The following is a 24,298-nucleotide window of genomic DNA, read 5'->3' as shown; positions in this document are numbered from 1 at the left end:
TCATAAATGCCTCATGCATCCTTAGTATCCACATTTCTGAGAAATTTGACGAGACTAGTCTGTATTTGTCACGCTGGCAAATCATGAAACCTCAGGGTGATAAACTCTGAATCAAATCCACAGATCCATTTTCACAGAAGGATCCAAGGATGACAACAATAGCGATTTGAATTTTGATTGTTTGTTACACAACTTTTGTCCTAAGTTGAATAAAATTCTGAGGTTTAAATGTTCAATTGGCAATATAAATGTTCAATATGAATATAGGTATATTTCATCGTATCCAGAAGGACTCCAAGGATTCCTATCCAAATCATATGTAGAGGCAGTCTCATCTCCACCACCATAGTTGGCGGCAACCCATGCTTGTCATGAGAGGGGGTGCTTACTGGATCAGGTCATCAGACACATATGTCATCGTTGATCACTAGACTGTCTGGTTCAGACTTGATTATTTCTATACCGATATCAGACAGCTGGAATATTGCTGAGTGCAACAACCAAACAAACAACTAACTAACTCTATTAAAACAATACAAACTTGGTAAAAATAATTTATTTCTTTTTACAAACATGAATGCCAGATACATGCATAAAACAGTGATTCGCCTTGCTAGTTAGAAACTGATGGTATCATCACCCTCTGCTGTCATTACAGTGACTGACAAAGGTTTGTGGACCATTGCTTGAAGTCAGTAACAGTTCCAAGTTGTCAGACATAAAGTGACAAGTAAATTATCTGTTCTCACAATACTTATTCATCCTTATAATTTAAGAGGTTGCTGTCAAGTTCCTGGCTAAAACATTCACCTTTATAATTTGAAAAATATAAAAAGTTAATGTCCAATTTCAAATATCTGTTAGATACATTATCAAAACTACATCAGATTTTCAACATTCTTATTGATGGTAAGAATATGAATTCGGCATTTTAACAATTCTTCCTTTCTCGTGACAGAACATGAACAATAGTGCTTTTCATATTGTTTCACATTAAAAATTTTATGGGTGGTTTTAGGAAATTCTAGTTTTGGCATTCGACCTTTACATTATGTACCAAGTCACGTCAAGCTTTTATATACAATGGTAAATAAAAGTACAAACTGATCTCACATTGGGAAAGAGATGAAAAAGTGACAGTGAAAGGCGGTGTTTGCTCTAGTTTGACTCAACTGATTCATTTAAACATTACACATAACAGGGCTCGATTTAAGGAAATGAAACCTTATTGCACCTAGTGCAACCTTTCAGAGTCATTGCACCAGGCCAGCATACAATGAAACATAAACAGTGTACCATCTTAGTGCACGTACATATCGTTCCTGTGACCCAGAGACCATGTATCAATGGCCACATCAACTTCCTGTTTCACATGAGTATCTGCTAAAAACAGATGAAGAGTGACCTCCCTTGTGTGTCCCTTGCGATCAATGTATACTGCTTGACTGTGTATCAAGTCTGGTTTGAGTCAATCTGTATGTCTGTACATTCAAAAAAGAATTTGAAATTCAGATAGAACTTTTTCTATCATTAATTCATGCAACCATTAATCATGTTCAAGAATGATTTTTGTGCAGCTTCTATCAATGTTCCAGACATATCATGGCAGGGTGCACCAGAAATGGGCTTCACACACTGTACCCATGTAGGGAATAGAACCTGGGACTGTGACATGGGTAAACACTTAACCATAAGATTACACCTCTGTCTGACGAGTCATATTGACCTTGTCATATCACATTCTTGTTAAGCTTCCAGTTGGGTCCTTGCATAATCTCAACTGTCAGTCCACGACCTTGACTGACTGAATATGTGGTGAGAGCACAACCGGTGACCCTTGACCTGCTAACCTCTTGTAGATCTGACCTCCTTGCTGTGATGGGAACTTGCTGGCTGCTGCCTTTCCTATTGTTTGCTGAAGACAAAAAATATGGTTAAATCAAAACCAGAAACAGACATTGATCCCTCATCAATATCAGTACACCATGTGAGACATTTGACTGGGATGTCCCCATTGATCTACGCTGGTCAAAAATGGGTATGATGTAGTTAAGCTCGGTGACTTGTTGATTGTCTGTCCTCACACCTCATTGGTGTTAATCGTTGGATCTCTAATCACTGTATCGTCAATGTATGGTGAGTATAGGTTTATGGCAATTAGCAATATTCCAGTAATATCAGGGCAGGGGACACCAGAAATGGGCTTCACACATTGTACCCATGTGGGGAACCGAACCCAGGTTTTAGGCAAAAGCTTTATAACATTGTTACCCCACTGCCCCGAATTGAATGCGTTTGAAGTCTCAGAATACAATTTGAACTGTATTTAAGCAATCAGGTACAGTTTATTACGTCAACATGCAGACTGTCTCCGAGAATCAGTTAAATTACGATGATCTGTGTTCAAACGGGTCTGTAGCAAACCATGCTTGTCATAAGAGGCAAGAATCAAGATAAAGTTGCTAAATAACTTGGTTGACACATGTCATTGTAGCCTAGGTGCATGGGCTCATTCATGAAATGATCACTGGATTGTCTGGTCCAGATTGGATTATTTACAGAATACTGCCAAATAGCTGGAATATTGCTGATTGCAGTGCTAAACAACAAACAAATTGTGACTTATTTTTCTTCATATTAGCAGGCTCAATATATAGAAACTGGAAAGCTTCAATTTTTAATTGTTCCACATTTCTGTTTTGAGGCAATGCTAATTAAATTTGAATCTGTTACCTTGGTGACAGGCTGATGTCTCTCCACGATGACAGATGCCATGGGAGGAGCTAGGGTGGAACTTGCAGCCACCGGACCGCGAGAGGACTTCCCAGAGTCAACCTTGGCACTGACCTTAGCAGTGATGACCTTGCCACGATGTGAAGACGATGTGGCACTGGTGGGACGAGATGACACCTACAAGAAACAGTGGAGCTGGTTGTTAGTTTCATTTTCAGGAAGATTATGCGCACAGAGAACTAGTTTTAGTCATGATATGCCTGAAATATTGCTATTGATGCGATTTTAAACACTCACTCACTCAGTCAGTCACTCACTCACTCTGCTTAGAGACCATGGAGAGTGACCATTGTTCCCATGTCTGAGTGCCATTGTACAAAACAACATTAGTGCAAAAGACTGGCATAACCCTATGTTAAGGTATATGAGTTATTGTGACCTTAGCACTAAGACTGGTGTAAGCCAATGTTAAGGTATATGAGTTATTGTGACCTTAGCACTAAGACTGGTGTAAGCCTGTGTTAAGGTATGTGAGTTATTGTGACCTTAGCACTAAGACTGGTGTAACCCTATGTTAAGGTATGTGAGTTATTGTGACCTTAGCACTAAGACTGGTGTAAGCCAATGTTAAGGTATATGAGTTATTGTGACCTTAGCACTAAGACTGGCGTAACCCTATGTTAAGGTATATGAGTTATTGTGACCTTAGCACTAAGACTGGTGTAAGCCAATGTTAAGGTATATGAGTTATTGTGACCTTAGCACTAAGACTGGTGTAAGCCAATGTCAAGGTATATGAGTTATTGTGACCTTAGCACTAAGACTGGTGTAAGCCAATGTTAAGGTATATGAGTTATTGTGACCTTAGCACTAAGACTGGTGTAAGCCTATGTTAAGGTATATGAGTTATTGTGACCTTAGCACTAAGACTGGCATAACCCTATGTTAAGGTATATGAGTTATTGTGACCTTAGCACTAAGACTGGTGTAAGCCTGTGTTAAGGTATGTGAGTTATTGTGACCTTAGCATTAAGACTGGTGTAAGCCAATGTTAAGGTATATGAGTTATTGTGACCTTAGCACTAAGACTGGTGTAAGCCTGTGTTAAGGTATGTGAGTTATTGTGACCTTAGCACTAAGACTGGTGTAAGCCTATGTTAAGCTATGGGAGTTCAAAATGATCTAAGCATTGAGTCACCGATAAAAAGATTCCTAATCTGGGACCCTTTCATATTTGATTTAAAAGTTTATAACATTATATAAACATACTCACACTTGATCTAGCCTGTGAAACAGTAGAAGTACGTGACCCCTGACTGGTGACTATACGAGGTGGCACAGGGTCAGAAGGTTGGGTCATGAAAACAGCCTCCTGTGGTATTGTCTTTGAGTGACCATAATCTTTGTCCAAGGTATAACTGTCCAGATTGTCTGTGATATCATCAGGGGAGACACGCTTCCCAGTAGATGCTGAAAACAAACACAAATGACTGAGAGCCTTAGTGACGTGGGTTTAACTTGGCTCATTTTGTTCTTGTTAAACACAGCATGCAGTAATATTCCAGCTATATGGTGGCTGTCTGTACAGAATCCAGCCTAGACAAGACAATCCAGTGATCAACATCATGAGCATTGATCTAAGCAATTGGGATACAATGTATTTTAATAAAGTCAACAAGCCTGACCACCCATTTCTGTTAATGCATGGCTTTCTGAAGATCAACTCTAATCCTGATATTCAGGGGTATTTTTGCTTTAAGGAGAGTCATGGGTATTTTTGCTTTAAGGAGAGTCATGGATATTTTTGCTTTAAGGAGAGTCATGTGCATTTTTGTTTTAAGCAGTGTCATGGGTATCTTTGCTTTAAGGAGTGTCATGTGCATTTTTGTTTTAAGCAGTGTCATGGGTATCTTTGCTTTAAGGAGTGTCATGGGTATCTTTGCTTTAAGGAGTGTCATGGGTATCTTTGCTTCAAGGAATGTCATGGGTATTGGGTATCTTTGCTTCAAGGAATGTCATGGGTATTCTTGCTTTAAGGAGTGTCATGATCATCTTTGCTTTAAGAAGTGTCATGAGTATCTTTGCTTTAAGGAGCATCACAACATGTCAGAGGAGACACAAGCGAGTGAGTGAATAGAGTTTAATGCTGCATTTTAACAGCTATACAGAGCATCAGTTCGATGAGTATAAGACATTGGTCCATTGCGTTCAAGGTCAACCTTGTCTCTTAGCTCTTCTCACAAAAGACCTCGTAATGTGTTGTGTGTGTTGTGGATGGTATGAGTGAGTGAGTGATAATAATCGAGTCTGGACAAGACAATCCCGTGACAACAGCATAAGCATTGATCCACACTATTGGTGTGTACAGTGGTGAAGCAAGGATTTCCTTGTAAGGGACCAATTGGCCCTGAACTTTTGAAAATGTGGTTCAAGATGAGAAATTCAGGAAACCATGTGTCTTCATGGCTACTCTTCCACACTCACAGCTAAAAATACCACAAGTAAAGTTTGTGTATTAAATTGGTTTGGTTTTTTTCACAAAGGGATGAATGTCTAATCTCTACTTCTGTTTGAAAAGAAAGAAAGTCAAGGATATCTACGAGGTTTGGCTGAAAAGTTCTAAGCCTCACTGTGAAAAAAAGTTACAAAGTCCATGTTTGTAATTTATTTTTCTACATAGTCCCATTCCAAGTTCACACACTTTTGCCAGCAATGCTGCAAGGCCCGAATCCCGGTCAGGAAGAAATCTTCTTCAGCTACCTTAAACAAATCAGTCACAGCGGAAATGACGTCATCATTACTTGCAAAATGGCGACCGGCGAGTTCCTTTTTCATTTTGGGAAACAGGTGGAAGTCAGAAGGAGCCAAATCAGGTGAATAAGGAGGATGGTCAATGAGTTCAAAGCCACAATCGCGGATTGTTGACATGGCCACCACCGATTTGTGAACAGGCGCATTGTCTTGGTGGAAGAGGACACCTTTAGCGATCATCCCTCGTCGTTTGGCTTTGATTGCTTCTCGCAACTGGTTCAGTAGATCAGCTTAGTATCTGCCGTTGATAGTTTGACCTTTTTCAAGATAATCAATGAGCAGAATACCCCTGGGATCCCAAAAGACTGATGCCATCACCTTTCCAGCTGAAGGAACAGACTTGGCTTTCTTCGGAGCTGGTGAATCAGGATGCTTCCACTGGTTTGACTGTAGTTTTGTTTCTGGTTGAAAGTGATGTATCCAGGTCTCATCCATGGTTACAAATCGTGCCACAAAATCATCGGGATCTGCTTCAAAACGACGCAAATTGTCAAGGGACGTCTGGAACCTGACACGTTTCTGTTCTGCTGTCAAGAGCTTTGGCACCCATCTTGCAGAAACTTTAGTCATTCCTAATTCGTTGGTGATAATATGCTCAACCCTCTCATGAGAGATGCCCAATACACTAGCAATATGTCGAGTAGTCAATCGTCGATCATCCATCAACATATCGAGCACTCGCGTGATGTTTTCTGAGTGGTTGCTGTTGAAGGCCTTCCTGAGCGTGGGTCATCATCAAGGCTTTGTCTGCCATGCTTAAATTCTGCAGCCCACTTCTTTACTGTGGAAAATGAAGGAGCATCATCCCCTAGAGTGGAGACCACGTCAGCATGTATCTGTGTTGGGGACATCCCTTTCTTTTGCAAGTACTTGATGACTGCCCTGTATTCAGTTTTGTCCATTTCTGATGATTTCAGAGGGTAGGTTTACCAAAAGAGCTGTAATTGAGATAAAACTCTGAGTACGTTTGTAGTTCTTGTGTCTATGATTCACTAAATGATTGTCCTCATTGGTGGCAAACACCTGTCTCTACCTGGTGGGGAAAAACCACTCAGGCTGAGAACTTTTCAGCCAACCCTCGCACATAACCATGAAGACTAAAACTTGACGAGGCCATGTAGTTCGTTTCTGTTTCTTTTGCTTGGTCAAGATTTTCACATATTATCACCTCTGATGTGCAAAAACTCATATTAGATGCTAAATTTGTGCCAATTTTGTCGCATACGTTTATGAATAAAGGGATAATGCATGTACAATTTGTGGGAATACCGCAATTACGCAGTCTGGCTACAGCACTGTGTGTATGGTATGGTTCTTGTGTGTTGAATGTGTGTCAGAATGTGTGCATGTCATGCGTTATATTTGTTTCTGTGTGTGAATTGTACGTGCATGGCGTGGTGTGGCATCTATGTGCAGACAGATGTGTCTGGGTGAGAGAGAGAGAGAGAAAGAATAATTGATTCTGGACCAGACAATCCAATGAAAAAAACATGAGCATTCATCTATGGAAATTGAGTGTATGGTATGGTTCTTCTGTGTTGTATGTGTGTCAGAATAGAATGTGTGCATGTCGTGTGTTGCATTTGTTTTTGTGTGTGAATTGTATGTGTGGCGTGGCATGGCGTGGCTTGTATGTGCAGATGGATGCATACATTCATTGTGTATGTGTGTGTGTGTGTGTAACTGTAACTCTGTGTGTGTGCGTGCATGCATACGTGCATGTGACTGTGTGTGAATCTCTCTCTTTGTGACTCTGTATGTGAGCGTGTGTGTGTGTGTGTGCATGTGTGCGTGTGTGTGATCTATGTACCTTGTCCCTCCTCGCCCTCGTCCTCCCCGTGAAACATTGTCATGGCCTCCAGGTTCAGGGCACACACTCCTCTCATGAAGGCCTTCTTCATGGCCTCCTCATACTTCTCCCTCTCAACATTCATCCTGCCGATCTTGGCATGTGCAGACTCCAGCTCCTCGTTCAGCTGCAAGACAAACATCATCTCTCTAAACTACTCAATACTGTGTCCATTCACATATAAACTGAAGGGGGTGGTGAGCGGGCTTCATGGTTGAAGTGTTCACTTGTCACGCCGAAAACCAGGGTTCAATTCTCCACATGGGTACAATGTGTGAAGCCCACTTCTGGTGTTCCCAATGTCATATTGCTGAAATATTGCTTAAAGCGGCGTACAATCCAACTCACTCAATCTCTCAAAATTAAAATTGGAAACAAAGAATGCTGAGCTTTTAATTGAAACAAACTATGAAACTGTAAGAAACAAGACCTCAACAATGGCCCCTGCAATGTTAAAATATTCTTCACAGGGCTCGATTTAAGAGACGTTAACCTACTTGCACCAGGTACAACCTAAGGTAAAAGCCTAGTTGCACCAGCAGATTCCAGTTGCACTGCAGTTATTGCAATCAGCAGATGAAGTTATTTTCATGTTTTATCCAGAAGTTTACCTACTAAAAAACTGACTTGCACCTGATGCAAGTTAGATTACTAACAACTTGCACTTTGTAATATTGGGTTGCACCAGTGCAAATATTAAAGCATGAGACCTGTCTCATGCATATGTCTATACAACTATGTCAAAAATTAGTATGGCACCTCCCACCCTCCAGAAATTTCTGTTGATATGGAACTAGCCACAGAATGTTAAAACAAAGTTACATCATGTGTCCATGTGTTAACAGACCAACTGCATGAGTATCAACCATGTGATCTAACAGATGGTGATAAGCCCTGGTGTTCAACATGGTCAAGATATGCAGTAGGGATGATAAGGGTAGGGGTATCAATTACCTGATTTTGATGCCATCTCTACATTTGGTCCTGGGGTATAATGAAATACAAGTGACCAGAGTTCATTACTGTGCTCCAGGTCAACGATGACTAGGGCTACAACAATTCTGTTTCAATTCGTAAATTGAATTTGATGTCTTAGTTTCAATTTTCGATAACCGTTGTGAGAATTTCTATTAAATATTTGAATACCTATTTAAATGATTTCCACACAGCACAAACATAATTTTGATTACAGCACTGAAATAAGGCAAACGTCATTGGTTGATGCCAGGCTAATTATGAAATGAAGTTGACGATAGAGTTCACAATAAGAAAAACAACTTTGAGAGTTAATCTGATGTTTTTACTTGTACAAACAATCAAATCGAAAATGATCGAAGCGAGGGTCCAAAATTGAAAATCAAATCGAATTGAGATCTGGATGAATCGCTGCATCCCTAAATATGACCTTGTTCACCACCAACCTTCCTGATTTTGGCCTCATATTCATTCGTGAGTTGCAGGCACACGTCCTGTGCCTTGGACTGACACGCCTTCTCCACCCGCTGGCGCCACTTATTCTCGATGACCGAATGCCAGGCAACCCAAACTCTAGAAGACAAGCTTCTCTCGTAGTGCTTCCTGGCCAGATTGCTGGCAAACGCCTGAAACATGAAGAAGATAATTGGGCTTGACCTTCACTTTTCTGCCTGGTTTCTCTTCTTTCTTTCTTTGTTTGTTTGTTTGGAGACACAGTCAGAATATTATAGCTATATAAACGCCAATCTGAATGGCGTCATGAATGACATCATGCGCACCAGCCTAAGCAATTGGGATACAATGATATGTATCATCCAAGTTAGTGAGTCTGACCAACTAATCCCATCAGTCACCTCTCAAGATAAACATAGGTTCACATGCGTCATGTACAGGAGAAAACACACCTCCGAGGTTTTGGTAGACAATGTCAAACCGGAGGGGGAGGGATTTCCCAAGGAGCGGTGCCCTGAGGGATTTCCAAGCTCTGATGGTTTAACCTTGTCTACCAAAACCAAGGAGAAATGTTTTATCTAACACATATAGCGTCAATGATGGGTAATTTCAATGTAGATGATCATTTAATGAAGCTACATAACAGTAACTGAAGCGCATGTAAAATCAATCTAATGACAGTAACTATAAGTAGATAAGTTAACCCCACCACCTTTGTCGGCCCGGTGGCCGTGCGGTAGAGTGTCTGCCTAAGGATGTGAGATTAGCAGTTCCAATCCTGCATCAGAAAACCTTTGCATTGTGAGTTTTATCTTGAACGATAATTTTCAGTTAATTTCAAACACTCATGTGTTGCAAGAGAAAAGTAAAACCTGTCCCTCCAAAACAAAAACCTCAAATGTGGAAAACAAGAAATGACCCTACTATATAGTGAGAAGCACACTTTAGGTTTATACGTAACAGTATTTCTTTAAGCCGTATGCATCACAGCCTTGTACTTGTATATTTGTATCAATTTGATTTTGGGAACCAATTCGGATTTTGTTCCAGATGATAGTGGCTGTATAGTTTGTTTTCAAGATAATGTTATGGTCAAGTTACAGCTACTGTCACAGAGGAATTGCCTTCAGCAGAACAGAGAATTAATGCATTATCATAAATGAAAGACTTTTACAATGCGGAGTGTGGGAGACTTGACAATGACATGTCCAATATTGCCACATTTGAAATGCATCTGGACACAGCTGTCATATTTATGAGCATCAATTTTAGCCTCAACTGACCATGGGCCAGATGTGATGACCTGATGCGTGGATGAGTTTCGATTTACTCAACATTACAGCAATATTCAAGCTATGTAGTAGCAGTCTGTAAATAATTGAGTCGGGACAAAACCAGTGATCCCAGTGATCAACAGCATGAACATCATCTAAGCAATTGGGATACAATGACATGTGTCAACATAGGTAGCAAACCTGACCACCCAATCCCAGTAGTAGCCTCTTACAACAAGCATGGGCCGCAGAAGATCAGTTCTAACCCGGACCTTCACAGAAACCATGACGCTATGCCCTGATCATAACCAAGAGAGGACCTGATTGCTCACCTCTCTTTTCAGGTCATTGTGTCGGAGTTTCCACTCGGTGAACTTTTTCAGCATGTCAAACTTCTCCCTCTGTTTGTGCAGGGCGTGGGTGAGGTTGGAGATCACCTGGTCTTTCCGCTCGATGGACTGCTCGTATGTGTGGAGCAGCTCCTTCAGCTTCTCAATCTCATTCACCATCTGGTTCTTGTCCGACACAAACCTTAAAAGGAGAACGACATACAAAAGGGATATAGGGTTAGTTGGGTTGGGTTGGTTTGTTGTTTAATGATGCATTCACCAATTTGGCAGCTGGGATGCAACGGTATGTAAATAATCAAGCCTGGACCAGACAATCCGGTGATCAATATTATGGGCATCAATCTACACAAATGTTACATGTGTCAACCAAGTCTACCAAACACTTAACACTAGGCGACCACATCGCCCCTAGATCCTTTGACCAGGTGGGTATGCAGTGTTAGCAAAAGTTTCAGAATTTTTTGCGTAGATGTAAATCAAATGTTCAAATTTGTCAGATCCAACATTTGCATGCTTTGGACTTCAAAATGGACTGTTTTACCATTTTGGTACAACAACCGAAGGCCATGGTTATAGTGCAAACAGTGCATCTTAAAAGCATGGTTTACTGAAGATCAATTGTCAACCGGATCTTCACAGTTTTCTATTATACTAACAGGTGGAAATCAGCACAGCAAATTATAGTTCTTTGATAACTGTCCAGGGCTCAGTTTAAGAGATGGTAAACTACTTACACCAGGTGCAACCTAAGATATACACCTAGTTGCACCTGTCAAATTCTAGTGTGTTATAACGTCCGAGGTTTCAGTGCACATAAACATATTACTGTGATGTAGTACCCATGAAACTATAGCAATACAGGACAGAGCTGATCCCTGTTTTCAAGATCTGACCTAGCCAAAATGTGTCTATAAATAGCAATCTTTCACAGCCACAGTTATTCAAAGTTTAGAATAAAAATTCGGTGACATACTTTTGAATATACTGTTATTTATTTATTCATTAATTTCTCAAAAATTGACCTGCATCTGGCTAATAACTAACCAAACAGCCTCACGCTGATCACAGGGTACTACATGTACAGGCAGTTCCAAACGCAAACAATAGTGAGTGAGTGAGTTGAGTTTTACGCCACACTCGGCAATATTCTAGATATATGGTGGCGGTCTGTAAATAAAAAATCAAATCTGGACCAGACAATCCAGTGATCAGCAGCATAAGCATCGATCTGCACAAATGGGAACCAACAACATGTGTCAACCAAGTCAGCCAACCTGACCACCCGATCCTGTCAGTTGCCTCTTACGACAAGCATAGTCGCCTTTTATGGCAAGTATGGGTTGATGAGGGCCTATTCTATCCCGGATCTTCATGGATCTGCAAACAATAAAAGCTCTGCTATAATAGAAATCCACCCAATACCTTTCTCTCTCCTTCTGCATTTCCAGTCTGCTCTTCTCAACAATCCGGATCTTGGACTGACCAAATTCAGCCTGCAATACACAAATAATGCAATGAGAAATGTTCCTTATATGGCAGGACCAAAATGATGCATATCTCAGATGATAAACCACTTTCGGTATGGAGTATGGGTATGGAGAACAATAATTTGAGTGAACCATCATTTTCCGTGGCTGCATTTTGTATTTTGAGATGTAAAAAGTATACACAGTGAGTGAGTGAGTGAGTGAGTGAGTGAGTGAATTTAGTTTTGCTCCGCACTTAGCAATATTCCAGCTATATGGCGGTGGTCTGTAAATAATGCAGTCTGAACCAGACAATCCAGTGATCAACAGTATGAGCATCGATCTACACAACTGGAAACCCATGACGTGTCAAACAAGTCAGCGAGCCTGACCAACCGATCCCGTTAGTCGCCTCTTACAACAAGCATAGTCACCTTCTATAGCAAGCATTGGTTGCAGGAGGCCTATACTATCCCGGACCCTCTATCTGGCTCCTCCTAGCATGTCTCCCAAATATGCAATATTAATGTCTACACTGCAGTATGTACAATACATATATTGGCTCCTTCAGTTGACCTGCTTATTATGGGAATTAAAGTGTTTTTCTGAACAAACCTTTGATAGAAGGATAATTTTTGGATTTTTGAATCCTGGCATTTGTCAGCATTCGTAAGCAACCAGAATATACTGATAGGACTCTGGTATGCATGTTGATGGCAATGATAAACAATATTGGAAGAACTGACGAAGATGTTCCAAATGATGGTTAATACTAAAAGTTGAACTGCAGTGTGGAATGAAAATATTTTTTGACGAATATAACTAGATTGGTGTACAATCTGCTATGTGGGCATGTAATCATATTTCAAAAATCATAAAAAATACGCAAGGTAGGTAGGTCAAGATACATAGTGACAACACCAAGTTCACACTCATACACACTCATGGGTTTCACACACTGTACCCAGGAGGGGTATCGAAACTGGGTCTTCAACATGAACGCTTTAACCACTAGGCTACCCCAATGATTCCTTATTTTGCAGGTGACTATGACACTCCTGTGCCACTTACCAGAACATTTCTCTTGAGGTCAAGCGTCCACTGATCAAGAACGTTCTCCATCCGTGCCACATCGGGGTCTATGGTGGAGGTATAAACAGTCTCTTCTATCACTCTCTCCTCCTGTCTCTCTATCTCAGGGTCAGGGAAGTAGGTCTGCCTTGTTGTTGAGTACTGACTTGACACACGTGGAGTTGTATCATCTACCAATAGGAGTGAGTGAGTGAGTGAATGGAGGTGTGTGGATCGGTGGGTGGGTCGGTGAGTGAGTGAGTGAGTGAGAGTGGTTTTACACAGAGATAAGGGATAATACAACATTGGCAGTGATGGGTGGCAGGTCGGTGGGTGGATGTGAGTGAGTGAGTAGAGGTGTGTGGGTCGGTGGTTGGATGTGAGTGAGTGAGTTGAGTGTGGGTCGGTGGATGTGAGTGAGCGAGTGAGTGCATGCATGAGTGAGTGGATGTGTGTGGGTCGGTGAGTGAATGAGTGAGTGAGTGAGTGAGTGAGTGAGTGTGAGTGGTTGTATACAGAGATAAGGGATAATACAACATTTTCAGTGATCACAAATACCATCTGACCCTCGTACAAATCTGGCAGATTCGTCAGTGGAGCAATGGAAGTATATGACCCGCTGACCAAAATATCCGACTATATTTCTTAATGACTTTGACTGAAGTTGTTACATATGACACTTGATTGCTGTTTATAAATCTAATGTTTGCTAATAATTTCAGTGACAATTATAAGGAAAGTTAAACATGAAACGTGTTTAATCCTTATTCTCTGGGTCCTGTGAATTTTCAGTAGGTCAGACAGACACCTGAAACTTACTTACTTCCTGTTACACAGGTCGATATTACAACATAAGTTCAGGCTACAACATGGGCAGGCTACAACACTGGTTGCAGTTACATCATAAAGAGAGATTTTGAGGCCTAAGAAAGTTAGTGTGGTTCTGTGCAACATCATGACCCTCACCTCCAAGACCCTCCATACATCTTAGAAATCACCATGGCTTCCAATAAGAGCAAGGATCCAGTTTAAAATTCTGTCTGACATATAAATCTCTGCACGAGCAATCTCCTCCATATAGCAGGACCCTATGTCCCAGCACAGGAACTAAGATGGCAATACCACCTACTGACAGTGTCACAAAATAAACTCAAATCCTTTGGTCAGAGATCTTTTGACCATTATGACCCCTGCATGTGGAACTTTCTTCCCCAAGATCTGAAACTTTCTCCAGTGTTCGATTCATTCAAAGTTGGTCTCTTTTCTGCCAGTTCTACATATCATACTAACTTTATCATCATCATCCCTTCCACTCTACTTTTTGATTGTTGCGCCTTGAGTATGCTGCAGGCGTGGAAATAAGCACATTATAAACGTGCAGTGTTATTATTATGTTTTGCAGATTAATGATGAAAATGCAGCAGAGAGGGTTCGGGTGATCCTGGCACAGTGAGGCAGGTAAGGTTCATCATCAGCTCAGGGCAATCGCCCTCCTCTACACGCAGCCCAGACACCGAATGGGACTTCTCCCAGAAACCACTGCTTATTAATATTATTAATCAGTATTCAAGGAATAACTCCTGAACACAAGGCATCACACACTGCACCCATGTCGGAGACTGAACCCAGGTCTTCAGCATGTCAAGCAAACACTTTACCCACTCAGTCACTCTGACCCCAATCGCAGAGAAGTGGTTGTATCCAGGTTCAGTTTTGTGACATTTCATTGATGCTAAACATCAGGAAAGTTATGAATATCAGTTTAGTTATCAATAACATGTCTCACTGGCAATAAATTGTTTTTTCCCTAGGACATAAATGACATCTCCAATTACTTACACATCATATTTGTATTTTAACACTTCAAACCATTACTTGTGATGTATGACTGAAACATGTTGGTCAGATTACAATGACGATATCCCAGATTTACAAACAAACCAAGTGCCATCAGAAGATGTCAAATATCCCCAGACCCACATGTATTTGAAAGGAGAAATCATGACAGCTACTTCAAGTCCAGCTAGCTACTGATTTTGTTTTAGACTAAGTCCAAATTGTTTCCATGGAACTCAAGAAAAACATACATGCCAAAAATTTGCAAATAGCAAAATGCACCACATTGGGATCTCTCTCAATGCCTGCATTGAGTACTTTCAGAGTAGTACACCAGAAACGAAATTCACCAATTTTTGAAAGACTAAGTCCAAATGGCAATCCACAAATATAAAAATACCGAAAATCTGTACATGTATACAGCAAAAGGCACCACTTTCTCAGTATTGAATGAGCCCCGATCTTTACGATATCTGGTATATGATTGGTCGATGAGTGTGACAAATGGATCCTCCTTGTGCATGTGTTCTACGACTAAGGCGTTCATGATTCCAAACTTTGTGACATGAGTACTCGAGGGATCAGGCCTGAATACTCGACAATTTCAATGTTTATCTAAAACCAACATTCAACCCATGGCTGTCCCAACTTCCAATCTAGGAATAATGGAAAATGTATATGTGAATCTAAACTTTCATGAATAAAGCAATTGATATTTAATGTCAATGGAAGCATCTATTACCATCTCATTAATGCAAACAGCATGTGAATGCAGTGTAAGTGTCACTGTGACTCAGATCTACACGATCAACAATGTGATTAATATTCATGAGCTGAGCCAACGATACCTTATTACACTTGTAAATGCTGTAATATGATCATAAAAGAAACCAATCAATATAGTGATTTTTTAAAGATATTTAGACAAAGCATTCATTAACTGGTGTTTCATTGGATATCATGTAAAGATGGATCCACAACGAACTTAAAGAATAAAATATGCAAAACAAGATTTCATACTTCTTAGGCGCCATTAAAATAATGAAATGTTTCTCAGGCACATTTTTTTCAAAAGTGACAAGGGTGGTAGGACTTTATCTTATACTTTTGATAGAAAAAAGTGACAAGGGAGGAACACATTTATATTTTTTTCTCTCAGAAATACAGTTGAAAAGTTTAGATCGTGTTAATGAGTCGCAGATTCAGTCATACTCGTTCCTACAGACACTCATTCTTATAGTGGACAAATGAATGATCTGGATGCAGCAAAGTCAAAAATATTTTTCTAAAATGGCAATAAAAAGTTGTTATGCGCACAAATAAAAGTGACATGCCGATGCTCGAAAAACATTTCACCTTTTTTATCTAGCCTTACAGTGGAAACGTTTAGGTTTCCAACCAAAGACTAAGCATTAATTGAGTATCACTGCACTGAATTTGTTCTTCCGAACATATACTGAACGGAGATCACATCAAAGGTATTTTTTGTGATCCAAACTTTAAACTTTGCAGGATTTAGGTCTCCAAGTGTGAATATCATTTTGAATGCATATGTATGTGTTGATTATTGAATATGTAACACTAAAACACGCTGGATAAGGACGACTGAATATCTGTGTAGACAACAAGTTGAACAAGACTGAACTCTAATTGTATCAAATTGTAATGAAATTAATACAAGAAGGCAAGAATACAAGGCCAAGTTTCAAAGAACATAGCTCATTCTTGAAACACATCAGATATCATACAACTGTTTTTTTTCGTTTTTGCGTTTAGAAATTGCTGTTAAAAGTGACACAACTTTATCATGAAACAACAACTCAGCTTCTTGAAATTAAAATATGAAAGCAAACCCGCAAGCATTCATATATAACCTAACAATATGGCTCACACATTTACTTTAAAACAAACAAATGTAAAGTCTGCAACAGCATGAACTGACACTGATACTGAAAAAGAAACATTGACGTTTTTGCTGACTCTGCTGATACTGTACATACATACAGTCTATCAGTTTGTAATGTCGGGGAGAGACGGTAACACAGGCAAAGGTGTCTCTGTACGAGTTGCGAAAGGGATCTCTGTTATAGAGTCATCAGGAGTTTCTTTCTTGATAACTGGGTTCTGCCTCCTTTAATGCGTCTCACAGATTCTTGTTCAGGAATATGATTGCACCTGCAGCCTCCGGACTCAAGGCAGCCTGTTGTTTAGTAATGGTGATTCCGGCAACAGAGAACACGCATTCTGATGGAACACTGGTTCCACGCATAGAGAGATATCTATTGGCAAGCGGTGGTATACGGGGGAACCAGTTCACATTTACTCACCACCAAGATAGCGATAGAGACATCAAAGTACTTGTGCATTCAGGAACTCAGTGTATTCTGTTGTGATGTCTCTTTTGTCTTTGATGTCATCTGATATTTCGATGATGTCACAGAGTAGGAATGACATCGCATCTTCTGATCCGGGTTCTTCTTTCACACTTCAGTCATAGGTAGGTCAACTTTCGTACGCAGCTGGTCATCTGCTGCCTGAGTGATGGGGATAATATCTGCATCTGTTCAAGCTTAAGACACTTCAGGTTTTTTAAGCATGGGTCAACCGCTGCCGCTATCTATGTAGGCGATTGTAGGAATCCACCTTGAAAGAGAAGTGAGGAAAGACAGGCGGAGATTCTCGCCTTTATTTCACCAACGGTGTTGGAGAGAAGATCTCTCACTGCAAGGTAACTGTCAGCAGTTCAGTGACTAAAGGGTAGACGCCAAATGCTGTTGGAACGTCCTCACTACACAAAACTTCTGTTGCTAAAACAAGAGTTTTCAGTGCTATGACAAGCTGGTCCACTATCGTCCAGTGGTTGACCTTTAGGTCCAGGTATTTCTGTTTCTTGAAAAAGGGATCACAAAGCACTGCAACAATGTCACCGTGCAAGAGGGACAGGCTGTCAAGTAGAAAGTAGATGGAATTCCAGCACCTCACAACATCTGTTATGACATGTTTTGGGTTTGTTTCTAGTTTTTTCCTGATCACTTTCGAGAAACTGTGTTGCCATTGTGAACTTTGCAAAGAAGGCCACAAGTTTGCATGCATGCACACGCCATTGTGAACTTTGCAAAGAAGGCCACAAGTTTGCATGCATGCACACGCCATTGTGAACTTTGCAAAGAAGGCCACAAGTTTGCATGCATGCACACGCCATTGTGAACTTTGCAAAGAAGGCCACAAGTTTGCATGCATGCATCAGCATGTTTTCAATGCCAGGTACCTTGAGCCCATCATTAACAGCAAGTTGCAGTGTGTGGGCAAAACAGTGGACATGGGGATGGCCAGCTGTTTTTGCTGCAACTGACATATTTGATGCATTGTCAGTTGTGATGCCACACACGATACCAAATTCCTCCTGCTTCGATACCAAATTCCTCCTGAATTGCTTTCAGATTTGCAGCAATGTTTTCACCAGTATGCCTCTCCTCTACACGTCATGTTGCAGGGATGCATGATCTTAAATTATAATCTGATAGGTAGTGAACGGTGACAGTGATATAGCCGCAAGTGGCTACGCTTGTCCACATGTCCGTGAATGGCTACGCTTGTCCACATGTCCGTGAATGGCTACGCTTGTCCACATGTCCGAGAGTGGCTATGCTTGTCCACATGTCCATGAGCGGCTACGCTTGTCCACATGTCCGTGAATGGCTACGCTTGTCCACATGTCCGTGAATGGCTACGCTTGTCCACATGTCCGAGAGTGGCTATGCTTGTCCACATGTCCGTGAATGGCTACGCTTGTCCACATGTCCGTGAATGGCTACGCTTGTCCACATGTCCGAGAGTGGCTACGTTTGTCCACACGTCCATGAGCGGCTACGTTTGTCCACATGTCCGTGAGCGGCTACGCTTGTCCACATGTCCGTGAGTGGCTACATTTGTCCACATGTCCATGAGTGGCTACGCTTATCCACATGTCCGAGAGTGGTTACGCTTGTCCACATGTCCGTGAGTGGCTACGCTTGTCCACATGTCTGTGAGTGGGTACCCTTGTCCACATGTCTGTGAGTGGCTACGTTTGTCCATATGTCCGTGAGTGGGTACCCTTGTCCACATGTCCATGAGTGGCTATGTTTGTCCACATGTCCGTGAGTGGCTACGCTTGTCCACATGTCCATAGCTTGGGCAATGGCAGGTACTGTTTTGAGTACAGATATTACATACTCTTTGCAATCTTCATATGGCTTCATGAGGTAGTTGTCACAGCACATGGGACCTGCTAATATGGGCTCAATGCTTCAGATAGCCCTGAAACCCTCCCCTTTAACAAGGCTTAATGGTCGCATACCTTTAACACACATAAGCATTGCTTTTTGTGTAACACTTTCATACCATTTCCTATCAACAGACTTGTGAAGTTTAGTTACAAAATTACCAAACTGCATCAGCACTGCTTATTGAGCTGGTTTTCAGTGCATATATGTGGGTGCTTACAGGACAAATGCTTGCACACTGAACTTGTTTACTACCTGCGTTAATAAGGGAAATGCCTGCCACAAAGATGGCATGTTGTTTTACACGTTTTCACATGAGGTTGCCATCATTTCAAAAAGAATGAGCAGTTGATATCTTAAATATCAGTACCTACCTGGCTGTTCCAGATCAAAGTCACCCTCATCACCTTTGTCTCCGTCTCTCGAGCCGATGGGGCTTGGTCCGAAATCAGGCATGCTCGATCTGACCTGTGACAGAGTAATGCCCTTGACCCTTTCTTCTGGTTGACCTTTATCAGTGTCAACACTGACTGAAACGAGGCAAAGATAAACTAAATGTGAAAACAGTACTACATTTATGATTAGGTTGAAACCCACCAAAGAAATTGTCAAAACTTATGTCTACCAAAGAAAACTTGTTGACGTGTTGGTTGCATTGACTCCAGAACTTCCAGCCTTAATTGTCATGCAACTGGTGATGTGATGTTTATAGAACTGGATGTTACTGTAGAAGCCTCACGGAAGAAATCTCCTACAGCCAATCCCACTGTCACACCCATGTCACAACCAACAGAGACAGCCACCCTGCACTGTCACACTCTCTCTCACAATATGCAGTCATGATCTACAGTCACAACCATACTCACCACAGTCACATTACAGTCGCACTACTGTCATACCTAGTCACATCCAAAGTCACATCCACAATCACACCACAGTCACACCCAGCCATATCCACAGTCACCGTATTCACACTCACAGTCACACTCAGTCACACCCACAATCACACCTCAGTCATGTCCACAGTCACACTCACAGTCATGTCTACAGTCAGACCCACAGCAACATCCACAATCACACCCACAATCACACCTCAATCATGTCCACAGTCACACTCACAGTCATGTCTACAGTCACACTCAGTCACACCTCAGTCACAACCACAATCACACCTCAGTCATGTCCACAGTCACACTCACAGTCATGTCTACAGTCAGACCCACAGTCACATCCACAATCACACCCACAATCACACCTCAGTCATGTCCACAGTCATACTCAGTCATGTCTACAGTCAGACCCACAGTCACATCCACAATCACACCTCAGTCATGTCCACAGTCACACTCACAGTCATGTCTACAGTCAGACCCACAGTCACATCCACAATCACACCCACAATCACACCTCAGTCATGTCCACAGTCATACTCACAGTCATGTCTACAGTCAGACCCACAGTCACATCCACAATCACACCTCAGTCACGTCCACAGTCACTCACCGTCATGTCCAAAGTCAGACCCACAGCAACAGTCGCACTACTGTCATACCTAGTCACATCCACAATCACACCACAGTCACACCCAGCCATATCCACAGTCACCATATTCACACTACAGTCACACTCAGTCACACCCAGTCACAACCACAATCACACCTCAGTCATGTCCACAGTCACACTCACAGTCATGTCTACAGTCAGACCCACAGTCACACCCACAATCACACCCACAATCACACCTCAGTCATGTCCACAGTCATACTCACAGTCATGTCTACAGTCAGACCCACAATAACATCCACAATCACACCTCAGTCATGTCCACAGTCACTCACCGTCATGTCCACAGTCAGACCCACAGTCACATCCACAATCACACCCACAATCACACCTCAGTCATGTCCACAGTCACACTCACAGTCATGTCTACAGTCAGACCCACAGTCACATCCACAATCACACCTCAGTCATGTCCACAGTCACACTCACAGTCATGTCTACAGTCAGACCCACAGTCACATCCACAATCACACCCACAATCACACCTCAGTCATGTCCACAGTCATATTCACAGTCATGTCTACAGTCAGACCCACAGTCACATCCACAATCACACCTCAGTCATGTCCACAGTCACACTCACAGTCAAGTCTACAGTCAGACCCACAATCACACCCACAATCACACCTCAGTCATGTCCACAGTCACACTCACAGTCATGTCTACAGTCAGACCCACAGTCACATCCACAATCACACCCACAATCACACCTCAGTCATGTCCACAGTCACACTCACAGTCATGTCTACAGTCAGACCCACAGTCACATCCACAATCACACCTCAGTCATGTCCACAGTCACTCACAGTCATGTAAACAGTCAGACCAACAGTAACAGTCGCACTACTGTCATACCTAGTCACATCCAAAGTCACATCCACAATCACACCACAGTCACACCCAGCCATATCCACAGTCACCATATTCACACTCACAGTCACACTCAGTCACACCCATAATCACACCTCAGTCATGTCCACAGTCACACTCACAGTCATGTCTACAGTCAGACCCACAGTCACATCCACAATCACACCCACAATCACACCTCAGTCATGTCCACAGTCATACTCACAGTCATGTCTACAGTCAGACCCACAGTCACATCCACAATCACACCCACAATCACACCTCAGTCATGTCCACAGTCACACTCACAGTCATGTCTACAGTCAGACCCACAGTCACATCCACAATCACACCCACAATCACACCTCAGTCATGTCCACAGTCATATTCACAGTCATGTCTACAGTCAGACCCACAGTCACATCCACAATCACACCTCAGTCATGTCCACAGTCACACTCACAGTCAAGTCTACAGTCAGACCCACAATCACACCCACAATCACACCTCAGTCATGTCCACAGTCACACTCACAGTCATGTCTACAGTCAGACCCACAGTCACATCCACAATCACATACACAATCACACCTCAGTCATGTCCACAATCACACCTCAGTCATGTCTACAGTCAGACCCACAGTCACATCCACAATCACACCCACAATCACACCTCAGTCATGTCCACAGTCACTCATAGTCATGTCCACAGTCAGACCCACAGTAACAGTCGCACTACTGTCATACCTAGTCACATCCAAAGTCACATCCACAATCACACCACAGTCACACCCAGCCATATCCACAGTCACCATATTCACACTACAGTCACACTCAGTCACACCCAGTCACACCCATAATCACACCTCAGTCATGTCCACAGTCACACTCACATTCATGTCTACAGTCAGACCCACAATAACATCCACAATCACACCCACAATCACACCTCAGTCATGTCCACAGTCACACTCACAGTCATGTCTACAGTCAGACCCACAGTCACATCCACAATCACACCCACAATCACACCTCAGTCATGTCCACAGTCATATTCACAGTCATGTCTACAGTCAGACCCACAGTCACATCCACAATCACACCTCAGTCATGTCCACAGTCACACTCACAGTCATGTCTACAGTCAGACCCACAGTCACATCCACAATCACACCTCAGTCATGTCCACAGTCACACTCACAGTCATGTCTACAGTCAGACCCACAATAACATCCACAATCACACCTCAGTCATGTCCACAGTCACACTCACAGTCATGTCTACAGTCAGACCCACAGTCACATCCACAATCACACCTACAATCACACCTCAGTCATGTCCACAGTCATACTCACAGTCATGTCTACAGTCAGACCCACAGTCACATCCACAATCACACCTCAGTCATGTCCACAGTCACACTCACAGTCATGTCTACAGTCACATCCACAATCACACCCACAATCACACCTCAGTCATGTCCACAGTCATATTCACAGTCATGTCTACAGTCAGACCCACAGTCACATCCACAATCACACCTCAGTCATGTCCACAGTCACACTCACAGTCATGTCTACAGTCAGACCCACAATCACACCCACAATCACACCTCAGTCATGTCCACAGTCACACTCACAGTCATGTCTACAGTCAGACCCACAGTCACATCCACAATCACACCCACAATCACACCTCAGTCATGTCCACAGTCATACTCACAGTCATGTCTACAGTCAGACCCACAATCACACCCACAATCACACCTCAGTCATGTCCACAGTCACACTCACAGTCATGTCTACAGTCAGACCCACAGTCACATCCACAATCACACCCACAATCACACCTCAGTCATGTCCACAGTCACACTCACAGTCATGTCTACAGTCAGATCCACAGTCACATCCACAATCACACCCACAATCACACCCACAATCACGCCTCAATCATGTCCACAGTCACACTCACAGTCATGTCTACAGTCACACTCAGTCACAACCACAATCACACCTCAGTCATGTCCACAGTCACACTCACAGTCAAGTCTACAGTCAGACCCACAATCACACCCACAATCACACCTCAGTCATGTCCACAGTCAGACCCACAGTCACATCCACAATCACACCCACAATCACACCTCAGTCATGTCCACAGTCATACTCACAGTCATGTCTACAGTCAGACCCACAGTCACATCCACAATCACACCTCAGTCATGTCCACAGTCACACTCACAGTCATGTCTACAGTCAGACCCACAGTCACATCCACAATCACACCTACAATCACACCTCAGTCATGTCCACAGTCATACTCACAGTCATGTCTACAGTCAGACCCACAGTCACATCCACAATCACACCTCAGTCACGTCCACAGTCACTCACCGTCATGTCCACAGTCAGACCCACAGTAACAGTCGCACTACTGTCATACCTAGTCACATCCACAATCACACCACAGTCACACCCAGCCATATCCACAGTCACCATATTCACACTACAGTCACACTCAGTCACACCCAGTCACAACCACAATCACACCTCAGTCATGTCCACAGTCACACTCACAGTCATGTCTACAGTCAGACCCACAGTCACATCCACAATCACACCCACAATCACACCTCAGTCATGTCCACAGTCACTCATAGTCATGTCTACAGTCAGACCCACAGTCACATCCACAATCACACCCACAATCACACCTCAGTCATGTCCACAGTCATACTCACAGTCATGTCTACAGTCAGACCCACAACAACATCCACAATCACACCTCAGTCATGTCCACAGTCA

At 42.4% G+C, this 24,298-nt stretch overlaps 1 protein-coding gene across 2 annotated transcripts in view; it reads right to left on the bottom strand.

The window, feature by feature from the left end:
- Positions 1-541: 541 nt before the first annotated feature.
- Positions 542-24,298, bottom strand: part of LOC137259998 (centrosomal protein POC5-like) — a 28,692-nt gene continuing 4,935 nt past the window's right edge. For both annotated transcript variants that reach the window (XM_067797678.1, XM_067797677.1), the window contains exons 4-12: positions 19,458-19,613; positions 12,983-13,173; positions 11,868-11,938; positions 10,428-10,626; positions 8,815-8,994; positions 7,355-7,520; positions 4,007-4,203; positions 2,734-2,910; positions 542-1,915 (exon numbers count right to left, since the gene is read on the bottom strand). In XM_067797678.1, coding sequence (XP_067653779.1) covers positions 1,784-1,915; positions 2,734-2,910; positions 4,007-4,203; positions 7,355-7,520; positions 8,815-8,994; positions 10,428-10,626; positions 11,868-11,938; positions 12,983-13,173; positions 19,458-19,613 — 1,469 coding nt within the window. In that variant the 3' untranslated portion in view covers positions 542-1,783. The remainder of the gene's footprint in view (positions 1,916-2,733; positions 2,911-4,006; positions 4,204-7,354; positions 7,521-8,814; positions 8,995-10,427; positions 10,627-11,867; positions 11,939-12,982; positions 13,174-19,457; positions 19,614-24,298) is intronic.

Source organism: Haliotis asinina, chromosome 13 (genome assembly GCF_037392515.1).
Source record: "Haliotis asinina isolate JCU_RB_2024 chromosome 13, JCU_Hal_asi_v2, whole genome shotgun sequence".
In the NCBI taxonomy this organism is placed as follows: Eukaryota; Metazoa; Mollusca; class Gastropoda; order Lepetellida; family Haliotidae; genus Haliotis; species Haliotis asinina.
This window is presented reverse-complemented; position numbering and strand designations above follow the sequence as displayed.